This window comes from Crassostrea angulata, chromosome 6 (genome assembly GCF_025612915.1).
Source record: "Crassostrea angulata isolate pt1a10 chromosome 6, ASM2561291v2, whole genome shotgun sequence".
In the NCBI taxonomy this organism is placed as follows: domain Eukaryota; kingdom Metazoa; phylum Mollusca; class Bivalvia; order Ostreida; family Ostreidae; genus Magallana; species Magallana angulata.
In genome coordinates this window covers 30195838-30223210 of record NC_069116.1, presented here as the reverse complement: position 1 = coordinate 30223210, position 27373 = coordinate 30195838, and the positions used below count along the sequence as shown (strand labels likewise).

The window sequence follows — 27373 nt, the reverse complement described above, 5'->3', positions numbered from 1 at the left end:
GATTATAGTTATGACATTTTGAATTACCAGTCAGAACAAAATGGAAAATTTAATTCTTCAGATTTCCGCGTTAATTATCTAATATTTAATATAAACGAAAGCTCAATATCGTTAGCTTACTTTATAGTACTTTTGTTACATTGTTAAATCATCATTTTTTAGTAATCGGTTCAATTAAAAATAAAAACAATCAGGTCTATATTTTTTTTTTACTGTATTTACTGCAAAGTCAAGTGAATTACCAAATAAAAAGTACATATATTCGTATACGTGCTTCAATTCAGGTGATATTGTTTTGTTGGACTTTAAAAAAAAATGCACGTCTGTATAGTCTGGAATTTGAAAGCGATTAATTTGTCAAAAACATATCTTATTATTTCAACATGTTATTTCAGAAATGACACACCCTGTCAAAATCCCGGTATTACGGTCCCATTAAGATTTCTAAAAGGCGCGAAAAGGACTTTCCTTATTTTTTCAATACAAAGGTAAGCATCGAGATAAAAGAAAATAATAGTGGTGGTTCTAAGTTCTTATGTCTTTGCATCTCTGTTTTAACTGTTAACTCTCGGCCTAATCCCCCCATTGATGTTTGAGCGCGTTTATTTGATTTTCACGTGGTCCGGAGTGTTTATTTAAAAGGATACACCGTACTGTAAGTAACCGCTAAGGCCGCTTTGCAAACACCCAGGCATTTGTCGTAAAGCACTTGTATTCCACTATAAACCTGATTGGCTTTCTTAGGCAGTGCTTATCAAAGCGAGAAGCTTTTTTTTTCTTTCAAATTATACTCGCGGTCCGATCGTATTTTGCGTCAACGCGACAAGCGACTTCGCTCGTTGAAGTCTGTTAGCAGTAATGTTTTATTATATACTCCAACAATTTAAAAATATCAAGAATTCAATCTTCCTTGCAATGGATATAATAAAAAAGCATTAATTGAATTTCGCTTCAATTCCAAGTGTAAGTGTGCGTAAACACTTCATAAAGTCTCTCCCATTCGATAAGCCGTGATGTATTTTTACGTGCTATAAATTTTGAATACCTGCAATTGTACCTGAAGACAGAGTTTAATTTTTTGTGCTACCTTTCTGGATTGGATCGTTAAGTGTTTGATTGAATTCGGGACCACAAGAACGATTTCTCTGTGAATTAAATAATTATTATCATTGTTATTATGGAAGTATTGCGACTTGCTAGCATAATGGTGCTGGTCATCGTTCTTTTGCAACTTTTAACCATAGAGGATACAATTGCCTTTAAAGACCTTATGACCGATCCAGATACATTTTCCAACCTTGAGACCAACGAAGAGGTAAGACGTTAGTTTCTCTGATTCATAAACCTATACCTTAAATAAAAAGAAAAACTTGTAAAGGGCGAGTTGTATATTTTAAGGTGGAAAAAGCTTCAATGAAGATGTTTGTTATTATCTATACTACTAGTATATGCCATGAATGGGCGAAAGGAGAACTTACTGAAATTACACGCTTTGCAATGAAACTAAACGCCACCGATTTGATAAATATCAGCTTGTCGCGGGAAATTGTCTGTGTCGGAGACTAGAAACGCTGGGTTTGTACCCCTGTTTTATTGGGCAATGACAAGTCAGGCACACGCCTTGTTACAAGCAAGTACAAAGGAATCCGAGTCGGGTGCTCAATAATAAGATCGGGGTAGTGCTGGGGATAGCGCCAACGAAAGTACCAATTTATATGCAACAAATTGAGTAGCCTTAGCTTTAGAAAAAAGGCGAAATCTTAATGTCAGGATTTTAAAAGAAGAGATCAACGGTGTATTTCGGTGATTGATGAAACACAGACATTTTGTCTACACGCTTTTTTTTTTGGTATTCTTTTGAATTTTTTCACGGGGTTGCATTTGAGAAATTTAATTGTCTAGAAACGTTTTCATTAATAAACCATTTCATCTTCGTTGACGACTTTTTTGTGGTGCAAAAAATATTTTCGTTTTCTTCCAATTTGATCTTATGGAAATTCAAATGTAGAAAAAATAATTATATATTTTGAATTTCTTTCAAAAATATTTCAATAAAGAGGTCGAGGTGACATTTTTATTCATTTCTGAACACCGTCTCGGAAAAGTTTAAGTAAAAACTTCAAAGATATTATGGAAATAACAACCTTATCTGCCAACGGCATCTCTGATTTTTAACTTTTCGCGTTATTCAGATAACATCAAGATTGAACATACCATTAAACACACTAACTATCTTATATATTATATAAATGACCAAATTTCCGTCAATAAATTCTAACAAACAATTGCAGAGTTAATGCTTGACAAAAGAATTGCGATAACAACTCTTAAAGGAAATGATATTTCACGAAAAAAAAATCATAAAAATTCGGCACTGCGATGCATGTAAAAGTATATTTGTCAGACGACAAAATTAACTCGTAGTTAAGACCGACCCCAAAAATAAATCTTGGCAGAGATAAAAACGTATTAAAACACAAAACATCTCCAAATTCCCCGATCGGTTAAGCTTGGGATCCGCTATTTCTTCATCCCAGCGTAAATAAATGCACGGAAGTCATAATCGGTATCTCTTGCCTCTTCCGTGGGTTGTCAGATCGAGTATCTATGATAGATTGAGAACACTTCACGGTTCGTTGATTCGCCAGCCTCCCGAGGGAGATACAGATTGATAATAACAGGCATCCATTGATCTCCCACCACTTTCTCTCTATACATAGAAATCCCACCAACACTTAAAAACATAGAACCCCGGGTCTCATCTCTATTTTCTCTATGTGCCTACAATAATAACGGGAGAACGTTGTCGCCTCTCTCCCAAAAATCCATTGAGTAAAATACCTCAAACAACGCTTTCAAGATTAATTGTGTTTTAAAATTCAAAGAGAATGTACGAAAGAAACGAAGAATGCTAATGCAAAATAGGTAACACTAACATTGGCACCCAAATACCCCGGCGAAACGACGCATTTAAAATAGTTTTGATCAAAGCTGTCAGCGAAAGGATTTCTATTAATTTATGGCGTTTCGATAAAAATTTATTTTGTTTTTTTTTTTTTAAACTTCAGCACGTACATTGTACGTTCCCTGAATGTAATGACCGTGAAAGTATTCCATTCATCTGGTGTAAAATTGGGGCTCGCCCTACAACATGTGTTGTCTGATACATTTCTGTTACATGGTCCATATAGAGTTCTTTTCAGGACTTAGGACATAGTTTTGATTGATTGTATATGGACTCTAAAAGGTTTTCTGGCCTCTAAATTTGAAGATATTTTTTTAGATATCATATCGATTTTGGATTCAAAACTAAAACTAACCTAGACGTGTCAGTTTTGCAAATTTTAAGATTATTACTAACAATTCTTTCGGAACAGGTAGCGAATAAACCTTGTTTACAGGACTTTTTTCAACTTTCAGATTAATCCACTTTATAAAGTTATTCAAGTTATTTCGCCAAATCTGTTTTATTGCTGTTCAGCGTGGAATCAATTTTATATCATGCCAAAAGTCAAATGCTCACACCTATGTGATTTACGAACAAAAAAAAATTCACTTCTTCGGAACATTATCAGTTTGTATGTCCCAATTTGCAACATTTCGTTGATAAAGTACATTGCTGTTGTTTTTGTGAAAGTCGCCATATTTGAAATATTTGACCTTGACCTCTGACCTTTACAAGATCAAATAATGGAGAAATTAAAGACCGTTTAATATTTCTTCCAGATAGATGCATATCAGGAGAGATATTGTAGATTAAAACCACGAGGAATTTAAACTACAATGATTGAGTTCGTTTTGCATGTCAATAATCGTTCAAGCTAGAAATATACTTTCTATTTATCATTTTTAAAGAACTGTTTTTCTTATAGTGTGGGCGACGTGTTGAACACAATAAAAAAAGAAATAAGAAGCTCGACCAATTCTGCATTGTTCCAAGTTAAATAAAGACTTTTTTCTTAAAAAAAAACATGTTCAAATATAAGGCATTAGTAGCAAACTAATCTAGTGTCAATATTCTGTGAATACGAGTCATGTAAATTAAGATGGCGAAATGTGATTTAGACAATAGATAGAAATACAAGATACACAGAGGTCAAATGACTTGAATACATTTACTCAGATTGAACAAAGTCTGTGAACGCTTAATACGGTGTTTGGGTCGTCTGCGAGTCGCAGACGAACAATGGCCAGGAACCGCCTAGGATAGAATGTCCTGCTATCATTAGATCGTCACAACACACTGTATGAAATATACCTAGTCATGGCACTTCTGCAAGTTGACGCCTCGAGACTCCGCCCCGGCACGTACTCTGGTGCCGAAAATCACACTTTTGAACGACTTGTATCACTGCTTATCGTTCTAGACCATCTTCCGGTTTTAAATAAGAACGGAACTAGGCACTTCATGTGTGATTTTTCGAAGTTTTTAATAACATTATTGATATATTTTGATATAGATATGGCACAAAAGGTTGGAAAAAGCTAACGCTGATCGCGATTCCTACTTTTGAAACGATTAAAAGGTCATTTACACATGATATTATGTATATTAGTCATTTAGTTAAATATTTTTGTCACTTTTCACAATGCACAAACGCTTGAAAATTTTAATTACGCTTCGGAATAATTGGTAATTTCAATTTAGATTATCTTTTATTAACATTTTTGCAAACAACAGTTAATAAAGGACAATCAATTTCAAATAAAGCAGACCTCATATTCAATTTTGAAAATCTAATCAATTGATCGGAACTCGTGTGTACGTTAATTCTTTATTTTTTCCCTTTTAAAAAAAAGTATGTGAATGTCATAAGTTTGGCTTTTCTGGGAAAAACTCTTTTAAATAGAAGGGATTCATTGTTGCGCAATCAGAGTATTTGAAATGTAAACAACATTTACTGTCGTACAATAATGATGTTTGATTTGTCAACAACTTTAAAGCTGACTATAACAACATTTTCAAGTGTTTTTGTAATGTTGCCACCCACCATACGGCAAAGGCTAATTGTATTTTCATTGACCGTTTCAATATGTACACCTCTGTTTTCTAGACACTGTGTCTGGGCTCTTAATTCTTGGCGAGTTTTGAGTCTTTGTTAAGAAGACAGTTCAAATCAGCCATACAAATGGATTCAATTACAATTAGGCTTATAAACTTAATAATGATCTTGATTGAAACCTGTAGCATACAGCTTACTCTGGGTTTTCATTATTTTTATTAGTTTATTATTAAATATCTTGATAAAACAATGCATGGAAGAGAGTATGAAACGCGAAAATGATAATAAAATAAATTAATTTAAAAACTAAACAAATGAGTGAGTGAATGAATGAATGATAAATGAATGAATGAATGCAAAGCCCCCACTCCTAAATACTCCAAACATTTGGAATAGCGTACTATCTAAAGACACAGGAAAATTCAACCATGGATATGTCTACAGCAAAATCCAACCTTGAAAAAAATACAGATCCTCACATAATTGTTTGATTAGAACAGTGTCAAAATACAAGATTGTAAAATTATACATAAGATGATAATCAATTTTCTAAGTAGTCACTTAAAGGGTGGAAGCAGAGCAACAGGGCCTCCTATTTAGAGGAAAGTGCTTCTCACCTTACTTGTTCCTGAAACCACTTCTACACTGACGTTTTTTAAATAAAACTTATTAAATCGAGTGTCTGACACGAAATACAATTATTAAAAAGAAATCGACTTCTGATACATTTCATATCGTGTTTATCTGATTAATTTTCATAAATATCATGTTCCTAATGAAATATTAGAGATACGTAGGTTGTCTGTTGAACCGGTCAGGTCAAGTGCTAAGTGAATTTGTTTAAGACGATCAAATGTTAAGTCAATGTTTAAAAAAGTTGGAATTTTTAATATCATTATTTTTGGCAATTTTTATCATGCAAATCGCAAGAACTAGTTTGCTGTTTGTTGTTATTAGTGTTTTTACTTTACTTTTCCTTACAAAAATATCTGCAAAGAGAGGATAGAATCTCGATAGCTTTTTTTTTGTCGATGCCTATCAAACATAAACGACAAAAATTCAAATACTGTGATGAATACACAGAATGTGACGTTCGTCAAATATCACATTGAATTTCTGAATAATATCACACTTTATTACATAACAATTGGTTCAAATTTTCAACCTTACGAGACATTTGCCTTTTCGGAAACAACAAGCTCAAGCAGAAGATTTCATAGACATTGAAGTTAGAGAGAACCATGCATGCAATGTCTTTTGAAAACATCCTGCCTTGACAAGGACACACTCATTTCTCTTTGTAGGAGCCCCGGAGTGGGGGGAGGCGTCCTGTGGACAGCAAAGACAGTTGGCTCCAGTTCATAAGGAGGGGGTCAAAAAGACCCACCAAACCCACCCCTAAAAGGCGAAAAAACAAGCGTCTTCAGAGACTGGTATGTTTCCTTCGCTGTGTCCCCCTTCTCATTATCTTTTCTATGTTTCTCTGTGTTGCAAAACAGACCATGTATGCAGAATTTTAACAATCAGAGGGATCTGATAAGTTATCTAATTAGTTATGAATTATACATTGATATATACATTTTCAACTATTCATGTGCCATAAGTCGACTCGTCCTATCTATTTTTAGGGGTGCAAAGCTGGTCCAGCGGGACCCCAAGGCCCACCGGGACCCCCAGGTCCAAAAGGGGCAAAGGTCACGGTACAGGAGCTCATGACCGAGTTTTTGGATATCGTGAAAGGTTCGTTGGATAGTGTAATGTTTTTTTTTTTCAACAGGTTCTTTAACACGAATGCTATTTCGTTTATAAAGCAGAAAAGACGATGAAAGAGAGTTTCATAAATCCTACGTATAATGATGCAATCGTATTAAAATTGATATATCGTCCATTAATTGATATATAAAATGGTTGCGTTGCCAGTTGAAAAAAAAAAACATTAGAATTCTAATGTATTTTTTTAAGTTTTGTTCCATGTCATTTTTATATACTTTGACTGTTACCTTAACAGAGGCTGCAGAAAAACAAGCAGAGAAAATGGTCATTGAGAGAGTAAGTACATGTTTAAACTCTTTATACGGGGATTTTTCTAGAATTTATGTTTTTCCTACGGAATAAGAGTAAATGTCTCAATAATTTCCCAACAGCCTCATATTTATATAAATTGATAACAGGAATGGGAGTTTTCATCCAAACTAGTGAAAAAATTACTTAATGCGAATCTTTCTCTGCTTCGATCGGGGAAGAAAGTAATTAAGACAAACTTCATCTCAGATGTGTTTGATTACAATTGACAGGTCTGATTTTGATACAAGACCATATTCTAAACAATTTGAATTAAAACTGGATTTTGCTTTGCTCGTTTCAGTGTGGGATGTGCGCTTCGGCCATGAACAGTAGCGGAGCGGAAGTACCCTTCTTTGCCGCTGACGTCATGGCCCTACCGAGGATAACATCTGGATTTCATCTTCGTTTAAAAAAGAATGTCCTTGTGGATAGCAAAACATTCATAGAACTCCATTCTTTTCATCAAGTGAGCTTTAATTGTCGAATAATTTACTGTCGACATGCATTTTTCTCGGATCAATTCGTGCTGTTTATTCAGGTTTTGTTTTTATTTTCCAGCCCTTCGCCGCCGGATCATTCCAGAGAGGGAACGCTTTTAACATCCGAAATGGTCGTTTTACGGCTCCCAAAACAGGGATATACCAGTTCTCTGCCAATCTACATATTCGCTTGAAGCGGAAAGGCCGGAGATTCAAACTCAAGAAGAAAGACTCCATAAAATCCCAGATTTGCATAAATTCGTTATGTAATAAATATGTGTAAGTTTTGATGCATGTGCAAGTAAATCTTTTTGCGTCGTTAAGACTAATATTTCGGTTTTAGTATCAGCCTCTTTATGATTCTTTTGAGCCTCGTTTCTGATCTAGGTTTAAATATGACTAACGTGTTTGTTGTTACTCTGTGGTTTTATAAATTGCTCTTGAAAAACAAAAATTGCATCCTACAAGTTAGTCATTCTACGCACAAACAAAATCTGAGATTCTCAGAGCCGTGGCACAGTCCCTTGAAGGAAGCAACATTTCGTGTTGTGAACCCATGTGAATGTCAATATAAGGTTTGGCCAAAGCACACACAGCCCCCGCCAGAACTTCTGGCGAGGGACGTAAACCTTTGGTACAATAGGAGGGCAAACAACCCCGTAATTGTTGCCATCATTAAGTTTACTTAATCACTGACCTTACAATCAACACTCCAAAATTAAAAAGGAAAGTAAATAGGTCCCAGATAGCTCCTTTGTCAGCGATATTTACGCCTGTGGTAGCGGCAACAAAACCTATAATTATGATGGTAAATACCATGCCCTCTTCTATTTTTTCCTCCAATTATTTGACGGGGAAAATTACAACTCATGGGATGAAAGGTGCAATGGGTGCAAAATTATTACTTTCATGAATATCGAATCTTTATAAGCCATTGGCCTATACAAATATGTAAATCTTACTACGTAGTATATGTAAACGGTATATTCATTCAATTGTTTTCAATTCACTGGATAATGAACAACGTTTTGAGACAGTTTAAATTTGATTTAATTTAATTCATGCGTGTTGCATTTTTGCACTGCCATTGTTCTTCTTAAACCTGTTTAAAGTGCATTCAGTGATTAAATCACTACGCACGGTATCCTATTGTAAAGAATAGAATTCTAGATGTCATTTGATCTTGATTGGTTTTGTTGCAGATCCTTGAGCCATGTCATTGGTGTAGAAAGCAATAGTAAAACATTCACCGTCAGTTTTTCTGGATTTGTGGAATTAGAGGTAAAGTCATGTTAAAAAAAGATTTTAATAAACAGCCTATTCATATACTTATACTTATTTAATAATACCAATGTATCACAGTATTCAATACCGTTGGATTTGAAGGATGCAATTATCAACAAACAAACACTAGAAGCACAGTTGTTGTTATTTCAGCTACGGTTGCATGTATCTGCACATCTTTCAATTTTAATGTATCACGGAATAAGCAAACAAAACTACTCTAAAATGGACGCAGTTTACTGTTTGATGACAAATGTAGAAGGAGAAATTGCTTACCAAAATGTAGCTTACAATTGAACAATATTTCAGTGCAACTGTTTCAGGGAATATGGAAATATACATATGTCTCTCGATAATGTAGACCTTAACTCGTCGAACAATTTTACTGTCATTTAATTGTATAGAGAACCTGTACTCCCATAATCTCTTTTGTGGAAACAGTTCTCAATATGATAATTAAAAACTGAACTGTTTAAAAACTACCTATAGAGTTATGAGAGACAGCATTCTTAATGGTCCTTTTTGCATGTATGGAAAAATTAAATACAAATTCCGTTAAATTGGGTTTTTTTTTTCATTTGTATCAAGTGCGCTCGTGCCAGAGTTAGCATTTCAAAAATAAATTCTAAATATTGTTAACATTGTATGGAGGGGTCGATGTTATACTTTTTGAACTTAACCACAATTCTTTTGTATTAAAAATAAAGTGAAATGTATTGAAATCAAACCATAAAGGCCAATGTGTGAAACGTGTATTTATTGTATCAAAACAAACTCACACGTACATAAAGTTGACTTGTAAAGAACCGTTTCATAGATTTTGATCAATAATATATAATTTATTTACTTTTCTTTTCTAGCAATCACAGTACGTTTCAGTGTACATAGACAACTCATCAAAAATGGACATTGTTGTGCTTAAAAATTCGGAGTTTACGGGAATCATGATGGGCACGTGAGCTGCGCAGTGTTGTTGCGCATCTCGCTAGTTTCAGTCACGCCTCTAATGACGTAACGCCACATCACGTGACGGGTTCGCGTTGGGTTGTAGACGTTTCCAAGAAGTCTGTTGACTTATTCCGGGAAATGAAAGTTCCGGACTGAGATTGTTGATAATTCGGCGTTGTTCTTCTTCTCTTTTAATTTATTGTATAGATATTGTTTTATTTCATGAATATATGTTTTTTGCTCATTATGATATTTTAAATCTCAATTTTACTCTTATTGTAATTCATTTGTTATCAGTTTTTGTTTATTTAAAAAATAATAAAACGAACCACGTAAATGGTGTCCTGATTTTTAAACAATGACGTTAATGTAATATTACAGTACGAACCTTGATCCCAGCTACACTGTAGCAAAATATGAATATCCCAGAATGTGATCACTGTAACGCAAAGGGAAATAATTCTTATGCATTTAGTCCCAATAGTCAAGAAAAAAATGATTTTTCAGTGCATACATTATTGGGACGGAAGTATTCTAAATAGAATTACTAGCTTCATAAGACATTGTATCGTCAAACAGATCATTGATAAGTAAACGTGTCATTAATTTTTTTTCCGGTGTACCGGAAGTTCCGGGACATTGCTTGAAACAGTTGGTAGGAAAGGGAGAGCTAAAAAAAAGGATCACGGCTAGAATTGAATTATTGTATGGGAAAATATCAAACAGATTTCTCGTTGAAATGTAGTTAATTGTAATCGTTTATTGGAAAACTATCCTTTTGGTGCAATTAAGTGTTAATATTGGCTTTTTTATCAATCGGAGATTCTGCTTTAGCTGAACCACGGCACCTACTATTGGTGATTAATTTTTCTATAAATAGCAAAATAGAGTTTTTATAGAATTTATTGAACTTTACGATTTCCCGCTCCTCTTTGAGCAGTAAACTGTTGTATGATTAACTTATAAATGTACAGTCATCTCTATAAAACTATAAAGGACCATGTCTCATCCTTTAATAAGCTGTTAAATTCAGTTTAAATTGTCACAAATTAAAATTTACAATGCATATTGCTGAGCTCTGATTGCTTGCTCGGCTTGTAAATTAAAAATTCTATCATCTTTAACAGATTATAAAAACGACAATAAATGTAAGAGGAAACAAATCTAATCAAATATCGAATATTACCCTTAGCTGATAAAAAAGATTCACTGTATATAAATAGAAGTAAATCAATTTCATCGCGACTTAGAAGAAAATTGACTATTTAAATTACTCCAATGCATCTTAATCATGCATTGATAATTCTTATCAATGTTTGATAACTATAATCAAGGTGTCCTTTAAATTTTAATTTGGTGTGAACAATAAATTTAACGTTAGACTGAATGCACTGTTAACACGGGTTATCGTTCTTTTTATGCTGACAAAAGTTATAACCCAAGAATACAATTATTTAATGATAGACCGAACATTTTTCCCGAGGTTCAGGGTACAGCTCAGTATGATCTATTGCCCGAGGCCAACGAGATGTTCCCTGCACCAAGGGAAAAAATTCGGTTCTATTGACTGTTCAGGCATTAAATAATTGTTTTATTACCTAATTCCGTATTGTATTCACATTTATAAATTACAAGTTTTCATACCATAATGCATTCAGGTCATTGTTAATCAATACTAAGATGACATAAAAGATTAATTTTAAGAACAATAGTAAAATAAACATAATAAAGTTATCTTTTAATCTTGAAGTAATTAAACTTTTTTTTTTTTTATAAAATACGTTGCCGATCACTTTCAAACCTGTATACACATACAAAATTGGCGAAAATATTTAATATGTAATAAAACAACAAAAACCCTTTGATTAGGTAATAAAATGTATTATAGTTTTATTTAAGTTATGTTGTCTGATTGGTATTAATAACAAAGATCGAAGGCACGTGCGCACCGTCCTGTCTATAACGTATGTATACCTGAATGTTTTTTGTTGACAAAATGTTTATGTTTTGTCGTATAACGACATTCACCTTCTATTAATTCCATTTTCAGGCATGTAGTATTGTCCTTCAAAGGAATTGTGGGAAAACCTAGTATCTAGATAAATTATCTACTATAGATCAAGTAATAATTAAAATCAATTTTATTTCATATTGATTTTCAGGAGGGGGCGGAGTATAGATGATGTCTTTTGAATAGGCTGTGATAGGCGAGTGATTTTCTACTGCCTAATTTGAGGGGTTTTGATTAATTTTGCCTTTAATACCGATACATCATATTCAGCAAAAACAAACAATTGGCCTTGTCTTGAATAAAAAGCGCAAATAAATATCGAGTACAGCGAAACAAAACAAATATCAAATTGTAAGCTTGGCAATATAGATGGGCACTCTCTATAACCCGGCAGTGCTACATTGATGGTGCGGTACATCATCAGAGAATAGATTTAAATGCAGTCAATATATCCCCGATCTGTTGTAAAATCATACCATGAATGTCTATTACCTCTCAGTTTCGAGTTGACATTTTCAGCAGTCACCTTGGCTTTTGACGCAATTACCATGATTAAAATCTACATGTTTACACAAAAAAATAATTATTAACCAATATAAGCAAAGCAGCCAATGAATTGAAGTCAGAACAGCTTAGCCAAAAATGGGCTCCTCTCGAAAAATAAAATCTTGTCAAATCTATCGATCAGAATTCACTTTGTTTAAACCAAAGCTTTCCCATCAGATTCCCAGCATTGATTCATCCTTGCTATCTATTTAATTAGCAAAGCTGTAAGTAACTGGTTGTAAATTTTGAAAATGTGACGGTGGTTTTATTCTCCATCTCGTCATTAGTGAAACCCAACAAGCGAAGCAGACGACCACGCGCAGCATGATGAAAGTGTCAATGACAGATGCAGGGACTGTTGTTTTTGATGTAAGTAGCAATTGATGATTTTTCAAAGACATTCATTTGAAAAGGATAAAATTCAACCACCTTGTATTTCGTTTTATGCAAAATTGCAATACATGCAGGTTCCCTGTTGATTAATCAGAGCTGGATGGCCATAGCCATTTTTAGACTAAAATAATATCCCTTAGACGAAGAATTCTGTATAAAGATTGAGTAAAATGTTCAAATTTCAGAACTAGAATCTTTGTTTTTTTAATTTCTTCAGTTATAGTATATACGGTCAAATATATCGTATCTTAATTTTAAGCAGATTTGATTCGACAATGGTAATGTGTTATCCTTAACCAACCAATTCTCAAATAAAAGACGAAAACATATTGACTTCTAAATATAGGTGCCATGGGTGTATTGTGTATAAATATACAAAATTTGATATGTGCACGAATTTGAATTTCATCATTGAATTTTTGATGAGTCTCCTTTCAAGAATAATGAAATGGAAATAAGCGGTGGTTATGATATGTGTTACTCTTGAAACATCATTCAAATAAAATACAAAAGGTAAAGAAAATTCTCTGTTAATGTTGCATGGATTATCACAAAACACAAAATAAGACTCTTTTGTGAAATCAATAACGATTAGTTGGCATTGACAATTACGGCATTCGATCCTCGTATTGCTTTCAAATGCATTGGAAGAATGTTTTGTCTGATCTATTTCCCGATAATGGTAATTGAAAACAACAATAATTCAGATTATAACCTTGTTTGGTAGCTGCAGAACTGTTTCTTGGGGCTAAGTTTTACTTCTCTTTTCCAAATTTTCTTCTAAATCTTCTCAGTCTCATTAAATGGTTATCATTATGCGAATTTACTTCCATATTTTCAATTGCGAAGAAATTTTTTTAAACTTTATTTAGCGGCCAATAATTAGGTCATAAGGTGTAAAACGCAATCCTGGATATTGGATGGGGCCGTTTTGTCCTTAATGTTTTTTTTATAAAGCCACAGTCTACTGATATTGTAAATCTTCGGAAGAAATTTAAAATAGCAAAGTCACACGTTTAAAAATTTTGTGGGTATCTAAAATTTATTTATTTTCTTTTTATAAAATTATGTAAATCTTTGTTTGTGACAATTGCAAGTTTCTTTATCTTGGCACTTACCGGCTTCCGCAAAAAGTCCAAAAGTCCAAGAAATAGATATGACAACCCAAAATTTATCAAAATCTCACATCTATTAGAAATTTGACACCAAAAGAGGAGATTTTCTGTTTTCTTCTTCCACTGACCCCCTTTTATTTCTATGCAGGTTTCGCTTTCTAAAAGTTGGTACATTTAAACTTAATGCCCACTTATATGGTATTGATTTGCGGAGCATCTGTATCACAGCTGTTCTTCAAATCAATGCTTATGTATATTAAGTGAAAGATGATGCACGATAATCAATCATCTCTTTATCTCTAAAGAAAATCTAAAAGTTAAAAATGATTTAGCTGGGTTTGTTGTCTGGTGCTATTTATGTTTGTTTTGTCGATTTTGATAACAATCATGTCTAATATATCCTTTTTTTTCAATCCACCTGCTATAAGTTTGTGTCAATAAGCAAAACAAACCACCAGAAATTTGCAATGGAATTAAAATTGTTCCCTCGTTGTTCATGTTTCAAACATTTATTGTAATGTTACATCAAATTGTATATTGAGACTTTCAACATTTTCCTCTAAAAAATAAAATAATATAAAATATATGTTGATATAATCAGCAAATGATATGAGTGATTTTGCTTGGGGGGGGGGGGCACAGAGCCACTGCACTTTTAAGCATTCAGTGGACAATCTGGATGGAGATTTCCAATATTTTTTTGCTGTCTTTTCAGAAAAAAAAGACGATTGACGTGACTCTTTAGCATAAGCCATTTTACACTTTAAACTTCAACCCTTAGATTACAACTACAATGTTCTATCAGATTTGTTTGTAAATACAAGAAAAAGAAAAAGAACTCTTAGATTACAGCTGCAACGATCTTTATTCGTAAATATTAGAAAAAAGAACCTCGACTTTATGACACGCATTCCACCTGATTCATTTTTCTTAATGCATGTAAACGTTTTCAAAAGCTTTTCTTTGGTACAATGTAAATCCATTGAAAAATAATGACACCACAAAAAGCAACAACAAAAAATAAACGATGGATCAGTTGATGTGATGGGTGATTTTTAAATGCAAGATTCGCCTGCACTTACATTGTATATTCCCTGCCTTTAAAAAACTTGAATTTACCAGCGCTTAATAACATATTTTATAATTTTATTCGTCGTAGTTACTTGTACATTTTATAGTGTTTTTAGGAAGAAATTGTTTTTGACATTCAATAATTCTTTAATAATACGGCCTTTATGTAAATTGGATAAAAGGAAAAAAAAAACAATGTTCCAGGAAAAACTTGCGTTGACAACAATGTTGGATATATGGGGTATTAGCTTGATAACGATTGCATAACATAACGGAAAAAAATAAATAATTGCCTATAGCCTGGGTGTTAAGTCTTCAAGATGATAGCTGTTTAGTCATAAAAAATGAAGGAATCAGACATTCGTAGAGAATTCATTTACATACCCACGTAATGAAACAATATTGATGCATAAAGTCCCGCTGATTAGGATCATCCATCGGAGGATGTCGATTGAAATTACATAATCACGAGAGAGAGATAAATTTTCCTACGCTACTTCGATCGATCAATAATCATTTTATCACATTTAACAAAGCCAGTACTCGAGAGAATCTAGCAATGCTTTTTACATTTTTCACTCAAACAAACGATTCCTAGTGGCATTTAAAGTAAACTAGGATGTTCGAGGTACCATTGGGTTTTTTATATGAATAAAAACTCACAAAAAGAGAAGTGTTTTAAAAGCACATTAAGCGCCCCGATGCAGGAAGACTTTTTAAATATAGAGAGCTCTCGACATTAATTATAGTCCTCATTTTAATTTTTTCCTCTCGTTCAAACATACGTTGAGATTGGATTTTTATTTTATTTTTCAATCAAGATTGAACCTGCTTTTGATAGATCATAGAACTTCTAGTTGAACGTCGTCTGACAGCGAACCAGTCCAATGATTAGATGTATAGAAAGTTTAAATGTGCGAAGTTACGCTTCTTGGGTCCCCTTTGTAATGGTTTGACATAGAGTCTGCACGTTTTGTATTGCATATTGAGGAAATGTTTATCAATACCTTCGGAAGAATTACTTACATTATAAACAAATTGAATGACAACTTTTTCACTTCAGAATTTAACGATATAAAAACGAGGGTTAGGAAAGGGAAAATTGGGCGAATTCTAATACATGTTTACGCGATAGAGTATGAAATGTTTGATTAGCGTGCATTGCACACGGGGGAAAATACGTAATATGCTGACAATTATATTTGATTTTCAGTTAAATTCAATAACTGTTAACTGATTTTGTAATTTAAAAATTTCAATCCCCCTTTGGATCACCTGGAAATAAGAAGCGGCATAGAAATGACTCCACACAAAATTTTAAGCGTATATCTTTAAGAGTTATGTATTGGAAATTCGTGTGTGATGTTGTGGAATAAACAGTTTATGAGTATCTTCAAATTATTATAAAAGGAAATCAAATTTTCAACAACCAAAAAGTTAAAGTATGCCAAGAATCATTTTTCATTTGAAAATTTAAAAAAATGAACATCCTTTGTGGGGTTGTAAGCCATAATTGCTCTGTAATTTAAGTGTTGGATTGATATGCTCAACAAGAGAAGAAACACGGAGTGCGAATTTCTTTATTATGTAGAAGTGTCACTATGTGAACATTGGGAAGTAAAATATCAAAATGGAATTAACACACGTGAACAGCAAAGACTTGAATTATTTCGTTGGAAACACGCGAAAGGTGAGAGAACGCACCAGATTCATATTGTATATGAGTATATATTATATCATTGGGCATAATTCATGGTAAAAACAATGTGTTTGTACAAATTCATCTGAAAATTTAACGGATGCTGAATATTATCAAATGTTGAAAGTCTCTCTCTCTCTCTCTCTCTCTCTCTCTCTCTCTCTCTCTCTCTCTCTCATCAATCAAATATGAATGAACTAGAAATAGAAGATTCTCTTTCAGAATATATATACGTATTTAGCGGATGAACGGGTCAGATTATCTTTACCTGTATTTCACCGCACCTCAGTACAGACAACTTAAAGTAATATTAAAATAATCTTTATTCAAATACCGAAAACCGCTCAGCTCCGCTATCATATGGAAGATATTTTAAAAATCAATGACAATAACATGACTAGAATGGCATAAACAAGCTCTTCTGAGTCAATATTAAAAGACAAATTGTAAAAGCAGGTCATGTATTAAACACTTAAATAGTTTAATAAAGAAAATATTTATGAAAGCAAAGCAATGTTGGGGTTTTTCGAAGACCATTCAGTACTGCTTAATAGAAATTCAACTCCGACAAAGCTAGGACATTCAGGACTTAGATGGACACATTTTGGTATGTTTTTATTTAGCTCATCTCATATAGCAAAACCGTAAACATTTGCTGGCAACGCAAAACTATTTAGATGATCAAATTTGGTAAACACTTTCGTCACTTACGTGTTTCCTATCAGATTTTTTTTATACCTCTGTAGTTTTTCTCGACAAAAGAACATAGTTTTATTCATGTAATATTCTAGTATTTTTCAGCTTGACAAAATGACCCTATTTAATTGGGTTCAATATTGAAAAAAAAAATGTCTAGAAATTGTCATATCATACAGATTAACGTTGTTAAAATGAACAGAGTATAGTAATTTCTCAAACACATAAAAAAAATCGCCATTTTGTACTTTTTTCAGCTTTAGGTTGTTCAAGCATTATAGTTATAGCTTGTGTTACACATCAAAATAAATCTAGTGGTGAAGCAAGCATGCAAGCAAATATGTTTTAAATTAGTACAAATTCACACTCTTCATCTTTATAATATCATATTTCCTTTATGGCATCGCTCATACAATGGCATTTTAGAAGTTTTAATATTTCAGCAAATTTATCTATTTAAATTTAAATTGATAACTTTCATTACACCGCGAATATTCCTTTAATTTCGCAAGTCATTAACTAACTAGTGTTAAATACATAGCCTCATGTTGCAAACTGCACGTTCGAAGTGCTGAGACAATGAATTTTATAGAATTCCAATTTGATACTGACTTGCGTCACAAAAAAAATCATTTATCATTGACCTTGAATTAGATATTATCACCCAAGAAATAGATTCTAAACTAGAAATGAACACTACTTCGCACAAAAACGTGACCGGTTTTATTTTCCATTTTCACGGTATCTCCAAACCGTGAGACAAATTTCTCACCTGACTCCTTGTAATTAGCAGCATATTATCTCTTTCAGTATTGCTTTTTTATGTTTTATTGAATTTCCTATTACCAAACAGCATTCATCATTTCCTGCTATTAAAAACTAAAATTTGTCTGTTTCTGCATGCACGTGCAATAGTTTTTGTGTCACGACATAATGAAATACTTTGACGCCAATAAGAATTTAGCATTGAAATTGAACATTCCGATATATATGGTGATTCTAGTAAGATGTGTTCATTGACCAAATATATTGGTTGTACTGTGTTTTTTTTATTTCTCAAAGTGGATTAAGTGAGATGTAACATATTTTGGCACATGATGATCCCAGGCATTCGGCTAAGGATGGGTGACGTATACTTTGTTCTATTCAGATCGTATCTGTTGAAAACATTAGCTAAGAATTAGACTTCATTCAGGCAGGATCATTTAAAAGAACTTGTTCGCAACTATTTGTAAGATTTTATTGACTGAAAGCTTATATTGACAAATTGAATTTTTTTTTGATAACGATAAAACATCTACTTGGAAAAGTGGCCCCCACATGATTTGACAGTGTGATCAAATTCCTGTCATAATTTCGCTTAAAATGATGGTTTAAGTGTCACTGAATAGGTCATATATATATGTATGTATGTCATGTCGCGTCGTTTGAATTAAGCCTATAAAATGTTAAGGGAGAGATGGCCAGGGTTTGTAAGTAGCACATGTTGATTTTATTTTATTGTTGAATGTTCTATCATTTAACGCAATATTAGCGTAATTTCAAATGCATCCTAATACGAACTTTTTGGGGTTTTTTTAGTAAAAAAACTAACAGCACGATCTACAAAATCTTATTTACCCCTGATACTGATAAATTAAATCTAAATGCCATATGAGACACTTTTTAGTCTACTAATTACCGAACAAGAAAGGCAATGTTCTGAAATCTCTATTTTACGCCAACAAGCGAGTGAGAGTAATTAACAAGATGTTTTTTTTCTGTTCTGCCTAGCAATTGCATCTTTACTGATATAATGTAGACCATCAAACTTAACCAAGCTAACTTTTTTAAATATAAATCTCACTTTCACAAAAGGAATATAAATGTTTAGTGGAAAAGTGAGACTGAGATCAAAAGTGAGTTCGCCTAAGTTTAATGGTCCCTGAGCCAGAACACAGGACTTCCACTCGTTGCTCCATGATTTCTGTTCTGAAGTTCTTATTGGAAACGAATTAGCCCACAGTCATTTTAACGACTGCATAATACTTATATACGTACTATATCTTGCAATTCTGTGTTGTATTTTGTTACTATCGTTTACCAGCTCTGCTAATTGCAATAGAGACTCCACTGGACTTGTTATATGGACTAACGCCTTCATCGAATCTTGGGACGGTCCATCATAATTCAAGTAAAGAAATTCAGCTCAAACCTCGGTAGCTTGTCGTAATTTGCGTGCATCGTTTGCTTCAAATATGCAGCTAAATCATCATTCTAATGTATCAAATTAATTACATGTAAATCTGCATTTTTTTTTGGTCCTTATACGTTATGATTCCCCCATAATTTATTTGTTTGGATTTTGCGTTCATTTATGTTCATCATCCTCGGGAAGCTTGATTCTGAAGCGTATTTATGCAGGTTAACGTAAAGCATTTAAGTGACTCCAATGAAATTGTGTTGTTTTAAAAGGTAAAGGCGTTAGTTCAAATATCATGCCGATTGAAATCTTTGCCGATGTGACAGCACTGCTATCTCTTATACACTCACCCTATAGCATTAAGTAATAACACTAACCTATCACAAAATGCTTGAACAGAGAGTACTTCTTTGTTAATTATTTCTCATGAAAAAACCACTGCAAAGTCATAGAAATCGTTTATATACGTAATTTCATCACAACATAAACTTTGGAAATGTTAGTACATCATGATTGCCAAATTCTTAAACAATCAGTGCAAAGAACGTTTCTCGTTTCCAAAAGTAACAATCTTGGTCTTGGAAATGCTGAACATTCTTCTAGTGGGGTCCGCAATAGAAACCACAGTTTTGTTGAGACTTTGTAAACATGCCAGGAGGCACAATTTCTAATACCACAATGACGACATGTCTATAGTTGTAGGCATTCTAAAGTCTAAGTCTTCTCACACAGTTTCCAATTAATTTGGTCATTATCAAATTCTGATAGAATCGATCTACAAGTATACAAGTAATAAGCGAATACCAGTTTTCAAATATGTTTGAAAAAAAATCGAATGTTACTATAACAATGAATATTAAATCTTTAAGTTTGATGTCATCTTTAATTCATCGTAGTTAAAACGAAAACGATGGACGATATCTATTGTATGTGTGTTAACTTACAGAATAGGCAATTCGGATTGCATGGATAACCATTTTTGTAGTACGTAGGTACCTATCACGACGGAGCACTTCAATGGTTTTACATAGACTCGTTTAAATATCCTTTATTTCATTTTTAATATAAACACATTTGCAAAAGAGCATTATGCATTTCTCTATGTAAATATTTATTTCAAAACCTATAATGGAATGCACTTCGACGGACAACTTTTTATTTACATTGAGAGATGCACGTTTCCAATTCGTAAATATTTCTATTTTTTTAAATTAACTTTTACAATTTAATTTCAAAATAATGTTTTTACACAGAAATATGGAAAGGTACTGGTGTTCCATCTGTTTGAGTTTTAAAATCGGTCATCGAATCGAAGTTTTAAAATCCTAAATATACAAAAAAAAAACCACGAGACTCTTTGAACCATCTTTATTTGATTTGATAGTCAAAGATGGAAAAACGAAACAAAAACATCACCAAATCGAAAACACGCAAAATACCGTTCGGTTGATAATGATGTGCGACATTGGCATTTTAATCCTAAGTTTTTATCTCTGCTGGTATTTGTGTATTACATTTAATAATATCACACTCCCGCGATAAATTGATAACTCTGTTTCCAAGAGAAACGGGAACACCGTCAGATGAAATGTTCAAAGCACAAACAACTTTATGTAAATCACTTAAAAGCGTTTGGTATAAGAATTCACCATCACCCCAAAGAGCATTTTGAATTGAAAAGATGCCTATCTAAAAGACAATGGGTAAGTCCTGTCCAATTACGTACCTCTGGGTCCACGTCTCGGAGATGGGCGCCGTGTATTGGGCTGGTTCAACTCTTTGACAACCAGTTTCTCAGTCTTGTTTGTCGTCACTATGCTTCAGTTGCCCGGAATATATCTACCTTTACCATGGAGTTCCCAAATTGTGGCCGGCTCTTTGGTCAATTCCAGAGTAAGTTTAACACCGATTGGCTAATATTTATATGGTTTGACCCATATGGATATTTACTTCTAACAAAGTTCTAGTTAAAATCTAGTTTGCTTATTAATTATAACGCAGCAGTCGTAGCTATTAACTATTTTCCTGGGACTGGGATGGCATTCACATGTAGATGCCCGGATGTAGGTTTTATTGTCATTTGAAATTGCCTGCGTTTGGAAAATTTAAGGTTTTTATGATATAAAACGAGTTTTGGTGTTAAAAAAATCTGATGTTGACACAAAAATAGGTTTTATCACCAAATTAATACAAGACTCAGTCTGATAGAGTTGATAGTAATGAGCGGTAGTCATTGAGATTTTTACCGCTGTCATCAGAATTTATATTGCATCTTAGGACGCTTGGCATTTCTTCCCTAAGGTCGACAGACGTTTATAAGTATTTTATTTGTATTCTGTGCAATTTATTCTTCTTCGGATTATTAAATGCACATTACAAGGGATAAGATATTGACGTCGGACCCACAAACCAGTATCGAATTCAAATTCCCCAAGTTTCATCGCTAGCAACACAACACAAAATAGTAATTCCCCGCGAATCCTCATTTCATTGTCCAATTCCATAGAATAATATAATGTTTGGCGTATCGGTAAGGGGGTAATTAATTATAGGATTTTCTATCATATCATCTACGTTGACGTTATTTAACTGTTGTGTTAATAGGCGAATAACACTCTAAATTGCAGGTAGCGGGAATAACGGAAATGTACCAAAAGAAAGATCCGTCCCCGCAACAGAATAGGGAACGCTACAGAAACAGTCTCAGAGAATCCCAGGACAACTTGAGGCGAAGGCGTTCCAAGGAAATCAGAAGCAGACGAGAACTTGAACTAGAGGAAGATTTGGTGAAAACTGGCAGTGAGGATGAAAATGACATCCGCAAACAGAAACCGTACAGACGACGTAAACTTGATCGCAATAAAGAGCAGAAGACATATTCCAAACTGAATAAAGAGAGACGAGAGTGGAAAAATCAAAAGACTAGAAAAGAGGAAATGCTCAGATTTAACGATAGACAGAGGAAAAGACCGTTAGGTCAAGAGAAACAATTTAAACAATATGGAAACATAAGAAGCGTGCCAAATCTTAAAGTGACGTACTTAGGGTCTCAACCGAGGATGTCTGATGGCTCGGGTGCTGTTCCATTACGAATACCGAAAATGGTCTCCCAAGAAGACAACCTTCCATATAAAGCATCGGTGACAAGGAAACCTCCAACCACACACGATCTGGAGAAGCTAATGGACTCTTATCGAGAAAGACACCCTCAAACTCAATTATCTAACTCCGTTTCGAACTCTGACTTAAGTGTCCCAGACGACCCAAGAGCCAAAGCACGAAATAAACGGGCTTCCATTCTAAATCGTGCCGAACGTCTGCTGCACAGTCGGAGGATGAAGGAGGAGTACTCTAGCGGGGATGACGGAGACACAGAGAAGAGCGACCGGAGTAACCCCGTGTACAGGCGGCGTGTGGACTACCCGTCCAGTGACGAGGATAAGTACGTCATGGTCAAGACCACGGTATCCCCGACCGACTCCGACTTCTTCACGGATCTAGACGTTGCACTTCCGCCGATACCTCAATTCGACACGCCTTCCGGCAAATCCCTGCCTTCCATGACAAAGGTATGTGAATATAAAACTTATATATAGAATTTCTGTGACACTTAGATTTAGCAAAACCGTTTGAATTGTTTTATGTCTTGTCTATATACTGTAAGTTGTTTTAATTCCACGGTGTTAAAATTTCACGATTTCTGAAAGAGTACCAATTGCGATGGTTTTAATTTCACGCTCCAAGAAAACCAGTTGATCAAAAGTATAAACATTAAAACGTCTTGAAAACTTGAGTTCGTATTTATGATGGGTTTAAATTCGCGGGGAAATGACAAATCGGGAACATAGTGAAATTAAAACCATCATGATTATTTGCCAATCTTCAGTATATGAATGCCATAAGATTTAGTACAATCGAAGAACATTGGTATTTTTTAGTATGTGATTTTCATATGGAAAATTAAGCGTTGTGTAGTATTTATGGTTAAAGCCTCCTCCCCTCCAACCAACCCCCCCCCCCAAAAAAAAAAAACCCATAAAACACAAAACACACACAAAAAAGCCAAACAAACCACCCCCCCCCTAAAAAAAAATTAAAAAAAAAAAACCACAAACACGTTTTTTGGGGGAAAAAAAAAAGAAAAATACGACAATATAATGTATAAATACTAAACCAGTTATTAGATCTTTTGACTTTAATTATTATTTTTTTTTACTAAATTACTGAAATTACTTTTTCCACCGAATTTTAGACTCATATACATTTACATGCAAAGCACAAACGTGTATTGTAAATGGTCATCTGGTAGAGTTAAGTCATGGAGGCAAGTTTACAAAGTGACCGAGCAGTTAATGGTCAGAGATCAACATCACTCATAATTACTCGGCAGATTCGTACCTGGAACCCGATTTTGCCAAGTGGATCTGTAATCTATCTTAGGTGTCGTTGAACCGGATAATAAAAACTGCAATGTGCGCATGTCAAAAAAATGTTATGCCTCTATAAATAAACCAAAAATTTAACTCTTCAATAAAAAAACAAACCAACTCTACTTATGTACATGTACTTCTTCAGCCGCACTTCACACCCGTTAAATTGCAAAAAACACCCGGTTGCAACCGTGAAATGCATGCACTTCAGCTGCAATCAAAGTTTAATATCATTTATTTGTTAACAACTAAAGTGTGATTTAAAACACGATTTGTTCAATTATACTTAATATTATGTAATATATGACGCTCTCTAAGTAAACACCGGAGGACGTCGCAGGGGTTATATGGGTTTGTTCCCGTTTTGCACACATTTGAAAATTATGTATCGAAAAAATGTGTGCGGAACGGGAATTTGACCAGGTGAGATAATTGCTTAATTGCTATAGTCTATATCACAATTCCTGTGAGGGCTATTGACAATGAAATAAATAAAACATATGTACTCCCAACTGATATTTACATCTATTTTATGTTACAATATGAATTACATAAAAGCACATTTACATAACAATTGACCTGCATGTTTTTGAATTTAATTTCAAACATTCCTACACTAATTTAGTCATGAACAATGTCATTAATATATTTAAACAAGAAAGATTATTGCAAACATGTTGAATATGAAATGCTTTTCTATAGGAAGTACATATACATGTACATGTTTGACTTTGAAAAGAAAATATATTTTAATAATCAATCATAATTGCTTTTGCTGACACAAAGTGAGGAAATGTGTCTAGTGAAAACGCTGCAAAATATTTCTCATTTATGCTGTGGCTTGAATAATCGAAGAAAATAGACAAAATTTATGATGATAAAACGGCAATTTTATATGCTTCAAAAACTGTAAAACCTATCAAATAAAGAGATAAACCTTCATCAGATTGAAGTATATCGAATCAATATTCAGATTATTATTTTTGTTAGAATTTTTTTGTCTATGTATTTAGCTACTGGTTTGAAAAAAAAACCCCAGAAAATGTACCGCAATATAAACTTAAGCGGTGACGTCATAAGAACTTATTGAATCAATAATAGAATTATTATTTTTGTTAAAAATTTTTGTGCTTCGTGTATTCAGCTACTGATTTGAAAAATCAGAAAGTGACCCGCAATTATAAAATGTAATTTATACTAAAGCGGTGATGTCGTAAGAACTACTGTCAAAGCCGCTACTTCGAAGATTGAAATATTTTGTGATTTTCCTTTCATTATATTCTTTCTGTTGATACCAACCAACCAATTATAAACATGCATTTTACATATTTCGCAACCAAGTTGAAAAAAAGAGACACGGAGTACCCCATCATCTTCACAACGTCTTGACCTGAGTGGAAATTTAAGACTAAAAATATCATTATCTTTATTTTATCAAATGAAAAAAAAAATGGTGATAGTTATTAGTTGTTAGACCTAAAACCCAACAAAATATCTGAATTCTTCTTGTTTTATTGTTAAGGCTCTGATGAATGAATGATAAAACACAGGTAAAAATCCAGGTAAAATCTTTGATTGAAAGCTGACTATAAGGCCAGCATTTTTTGAAATTTCGATTTACAAACCCGCCGACCCTATTTTTTAAAAAATTCAAATAAAAATAAAAGGACCTGAACTAGCTATTAATTTTATTTTTTCCTCCGACCCGAAATTTTCTTTCTGGTAAAAATAAAAATAAATGTTGATGCAATCACGTGTGTAGTCTGAATTTATTGTTGTTCATGCATTGATTAAAAAGTTCTTTCCGATCAAGTCACAGGCACTAGAAGTCACAAAAAACCCACCATAGGGCCTACTCCTGTTTGCTTTCGTCCAACCCTACAATTTACGACCCTATTAAGTTTTGTGATCGGCAACTTAGTCAGAATTTCCTCAAGAAAGAGAAGTTGAGGTCTTTTTCTATCACGATTACGTAAATTAAAAAAAAAACCAAGAAAATGATAAGTTACTTTTTTTTAAAAACATTTTTGCAAAATAAATTATAAAATAATCATAATTTAACCGTTTGGAAATAGATCCTCTACATAACGGTTGTAAGTGGGTCATAGGGTTGGACTAATAACCCTAAACACACTGAACACAGGAGTCTTATGACTGAAGGAAAGAGAATGATTTTATTTGTCATTAAGCTAACAAAATAACGAAACATTTCCTTTATTAAAGGTATAATTACATAAATAAATAAAATTTTAAAAGTTACTTAGTCTTTTTTAAATAAAAAAACTTGATTTTTTACTGACATTTATGGACATGCTTCTAATCCAATTTATTTTCAGTAACAATATTTTAAATTTTGAATTTGTGAATAGCATTGTTAATTTAATCAATTAAATGATTATTCAAACTTCTTCCTATTTTTCTGCAAGGAAGAAGTGAAAACTCCCTTAATTTTTTTTGGTCTTAATGTATATGTACAGTATGTACTTGTATATATATAAAAAAAACCTTCGTTTTTATACATGCATGTACAATATATCAACACAAATTTTCAGTGCCCATGGAGAAAATATGTTATGATAAGAACATCACCAACAACCAAAATTACTTTTTCATTTAAAAAAAATGGCAGCTTCTGGACACGTGTTCTTTTTTAAAAATAAAAAAAATATTGTTGAAAAATTGTTTTATTTTTATTTTTTTTCTCGACGGACAAATTTTTCAATTTTATTTTTATTTTTTTTCCCTCCTCCTCACCAAATAATTTGAAAAATATTTCGTAAATCTAAAAATAAAAAAATGCTGGCCTAATTGCTATCACTACACAAATCACACCTATTGTTCTATATCCAATTATCAAATGTGTGCAAAACGGGAACACACCGTCGCAGGTACCTGCCATACTAATAAGTGTTTTCAAAATAATTGCCATTCCACTCCTACACTGGTTTTATTGCCTTCCGTTGAATTTTATCTATTATGTATAAATAAAACGGCTTTTTATAAACTTGATTAAAAATCACATTTGATAAACGAAATGACATATGTAAACACTTTTCGTCTTTATGATGTTTAAATTATGTTTAGAAATAAAGTTATTAATTTCGAACAAAAGTACGTCATTGGTTTAAACACATATATATCACTAAAATTCAAGAGACACAATGAAACTGGTGGTCTGAGGTTAGAAATTATTTAGATCTAAACCATTTAATATGTGTGAACCAATTTTTAACGACAACAAAAAAAACCCCACAATAATTAATTCTAATCTCGATATAATAAAACCGTTTGTGAAGTGGAACAGCAAACTCACGATTTCAACCAATGAAAAAACACAAGTACTCGTTACATACAGTCAAAGACTTCCTTAATTTAGAATAAGTCTATGACATAAATATCTTGCATGTTAATATATTCAGTTAAATTACATGTTCACATAAATAAGTCCAATG

The 27373-nt window shown here is 33.2% G+C and overlaps 2 protein-coding genes across 5 annotated transcripts in view; both read left to right on the top strand.

Moving 5' to 3' along the window:
- The first annotated feature begins 676 nt into the window (after positions 1 to 676).
- On the top strand, positions 677 to 10115 carry LOC128190793 (adipolin-like). The gene is made up of 8 exons (XM_052862989.1): positions 677 to 1315; positions 6308 to 6436; positions 6632 to 6743; positions 7012 to 7052; positions 7369 to 7533; positions 7626 to 7825; positions 8749 to 8827; positions 9691 to 10115. The coding sequence occupies exons 1-8, from the start codon at positions 1178 to 1180 to the stop codon at positions 9787 to 9789; spliced, it is 963 nt and encodes a 320-aa protein (XP_052718949.1). The 5' UTR covers positions 677 to 1177; the 3' UTR covers positions 9790 to 10115.
- A 2454-nt stretch (positions 10116 to 12569) lies between these two features.
- The window catches only part of LOC128189515 (echinoderm microtubule-associated protein-like 2), a 32780-nt gene continuing 17976 nt past the window's right edge, over positions 12570 to 27373 (top strand). The window contains exons 1-2 of one of the 4 annotated variants that reach the window (XM_052861155.1): positions 12570 to 12704; positions 22119 to 23060. In XM_052861155.1, coding sequence (XP_052717115.1) covers positions 12660 to 12704; positions 22119 to 23060 — 987 coding nt within the window. In that variant the 5' untranslated portion in view covers positions 12570 to 12659. Of the gene's footprint in view, positions 12705 to 16132; positions 16605 to 17147; positions 17221 to 21286; positions 21385 to 22118; positions 23061 to 27373 lie in introns of those variants that run through there. The other 3 variants (XM_052861153.1, XM_052861156.1, XM_052861152.1) reach the window with 3 other exon arrangements.

Excerpts from the sequence above, each read along its gene's own strand:
- LOC128190793 (XM_052862989.1), top strand. The coding sequence starts at position 1,178 with ATGGAAGTATTGCGACTTGCTAGCATAATGGTGCTGGTCATCGTTCTT. Across the intron at positions 7,053-7,368 it reads AGAAAATGGTCATTGAGAGA|TGTGGGATGTGCGCTTCGGC; the intron begins GTAAGTACATGT and ends TGCTCGTTTCAG. Across the intron at positions 7,826-8,748 it reads TCGTTATGTAATAAATATGT|ATCCTTGAGCCATGTCATTG; the intron begins GTAAGTTTTGAT and ends GTTTTGTTGCAG.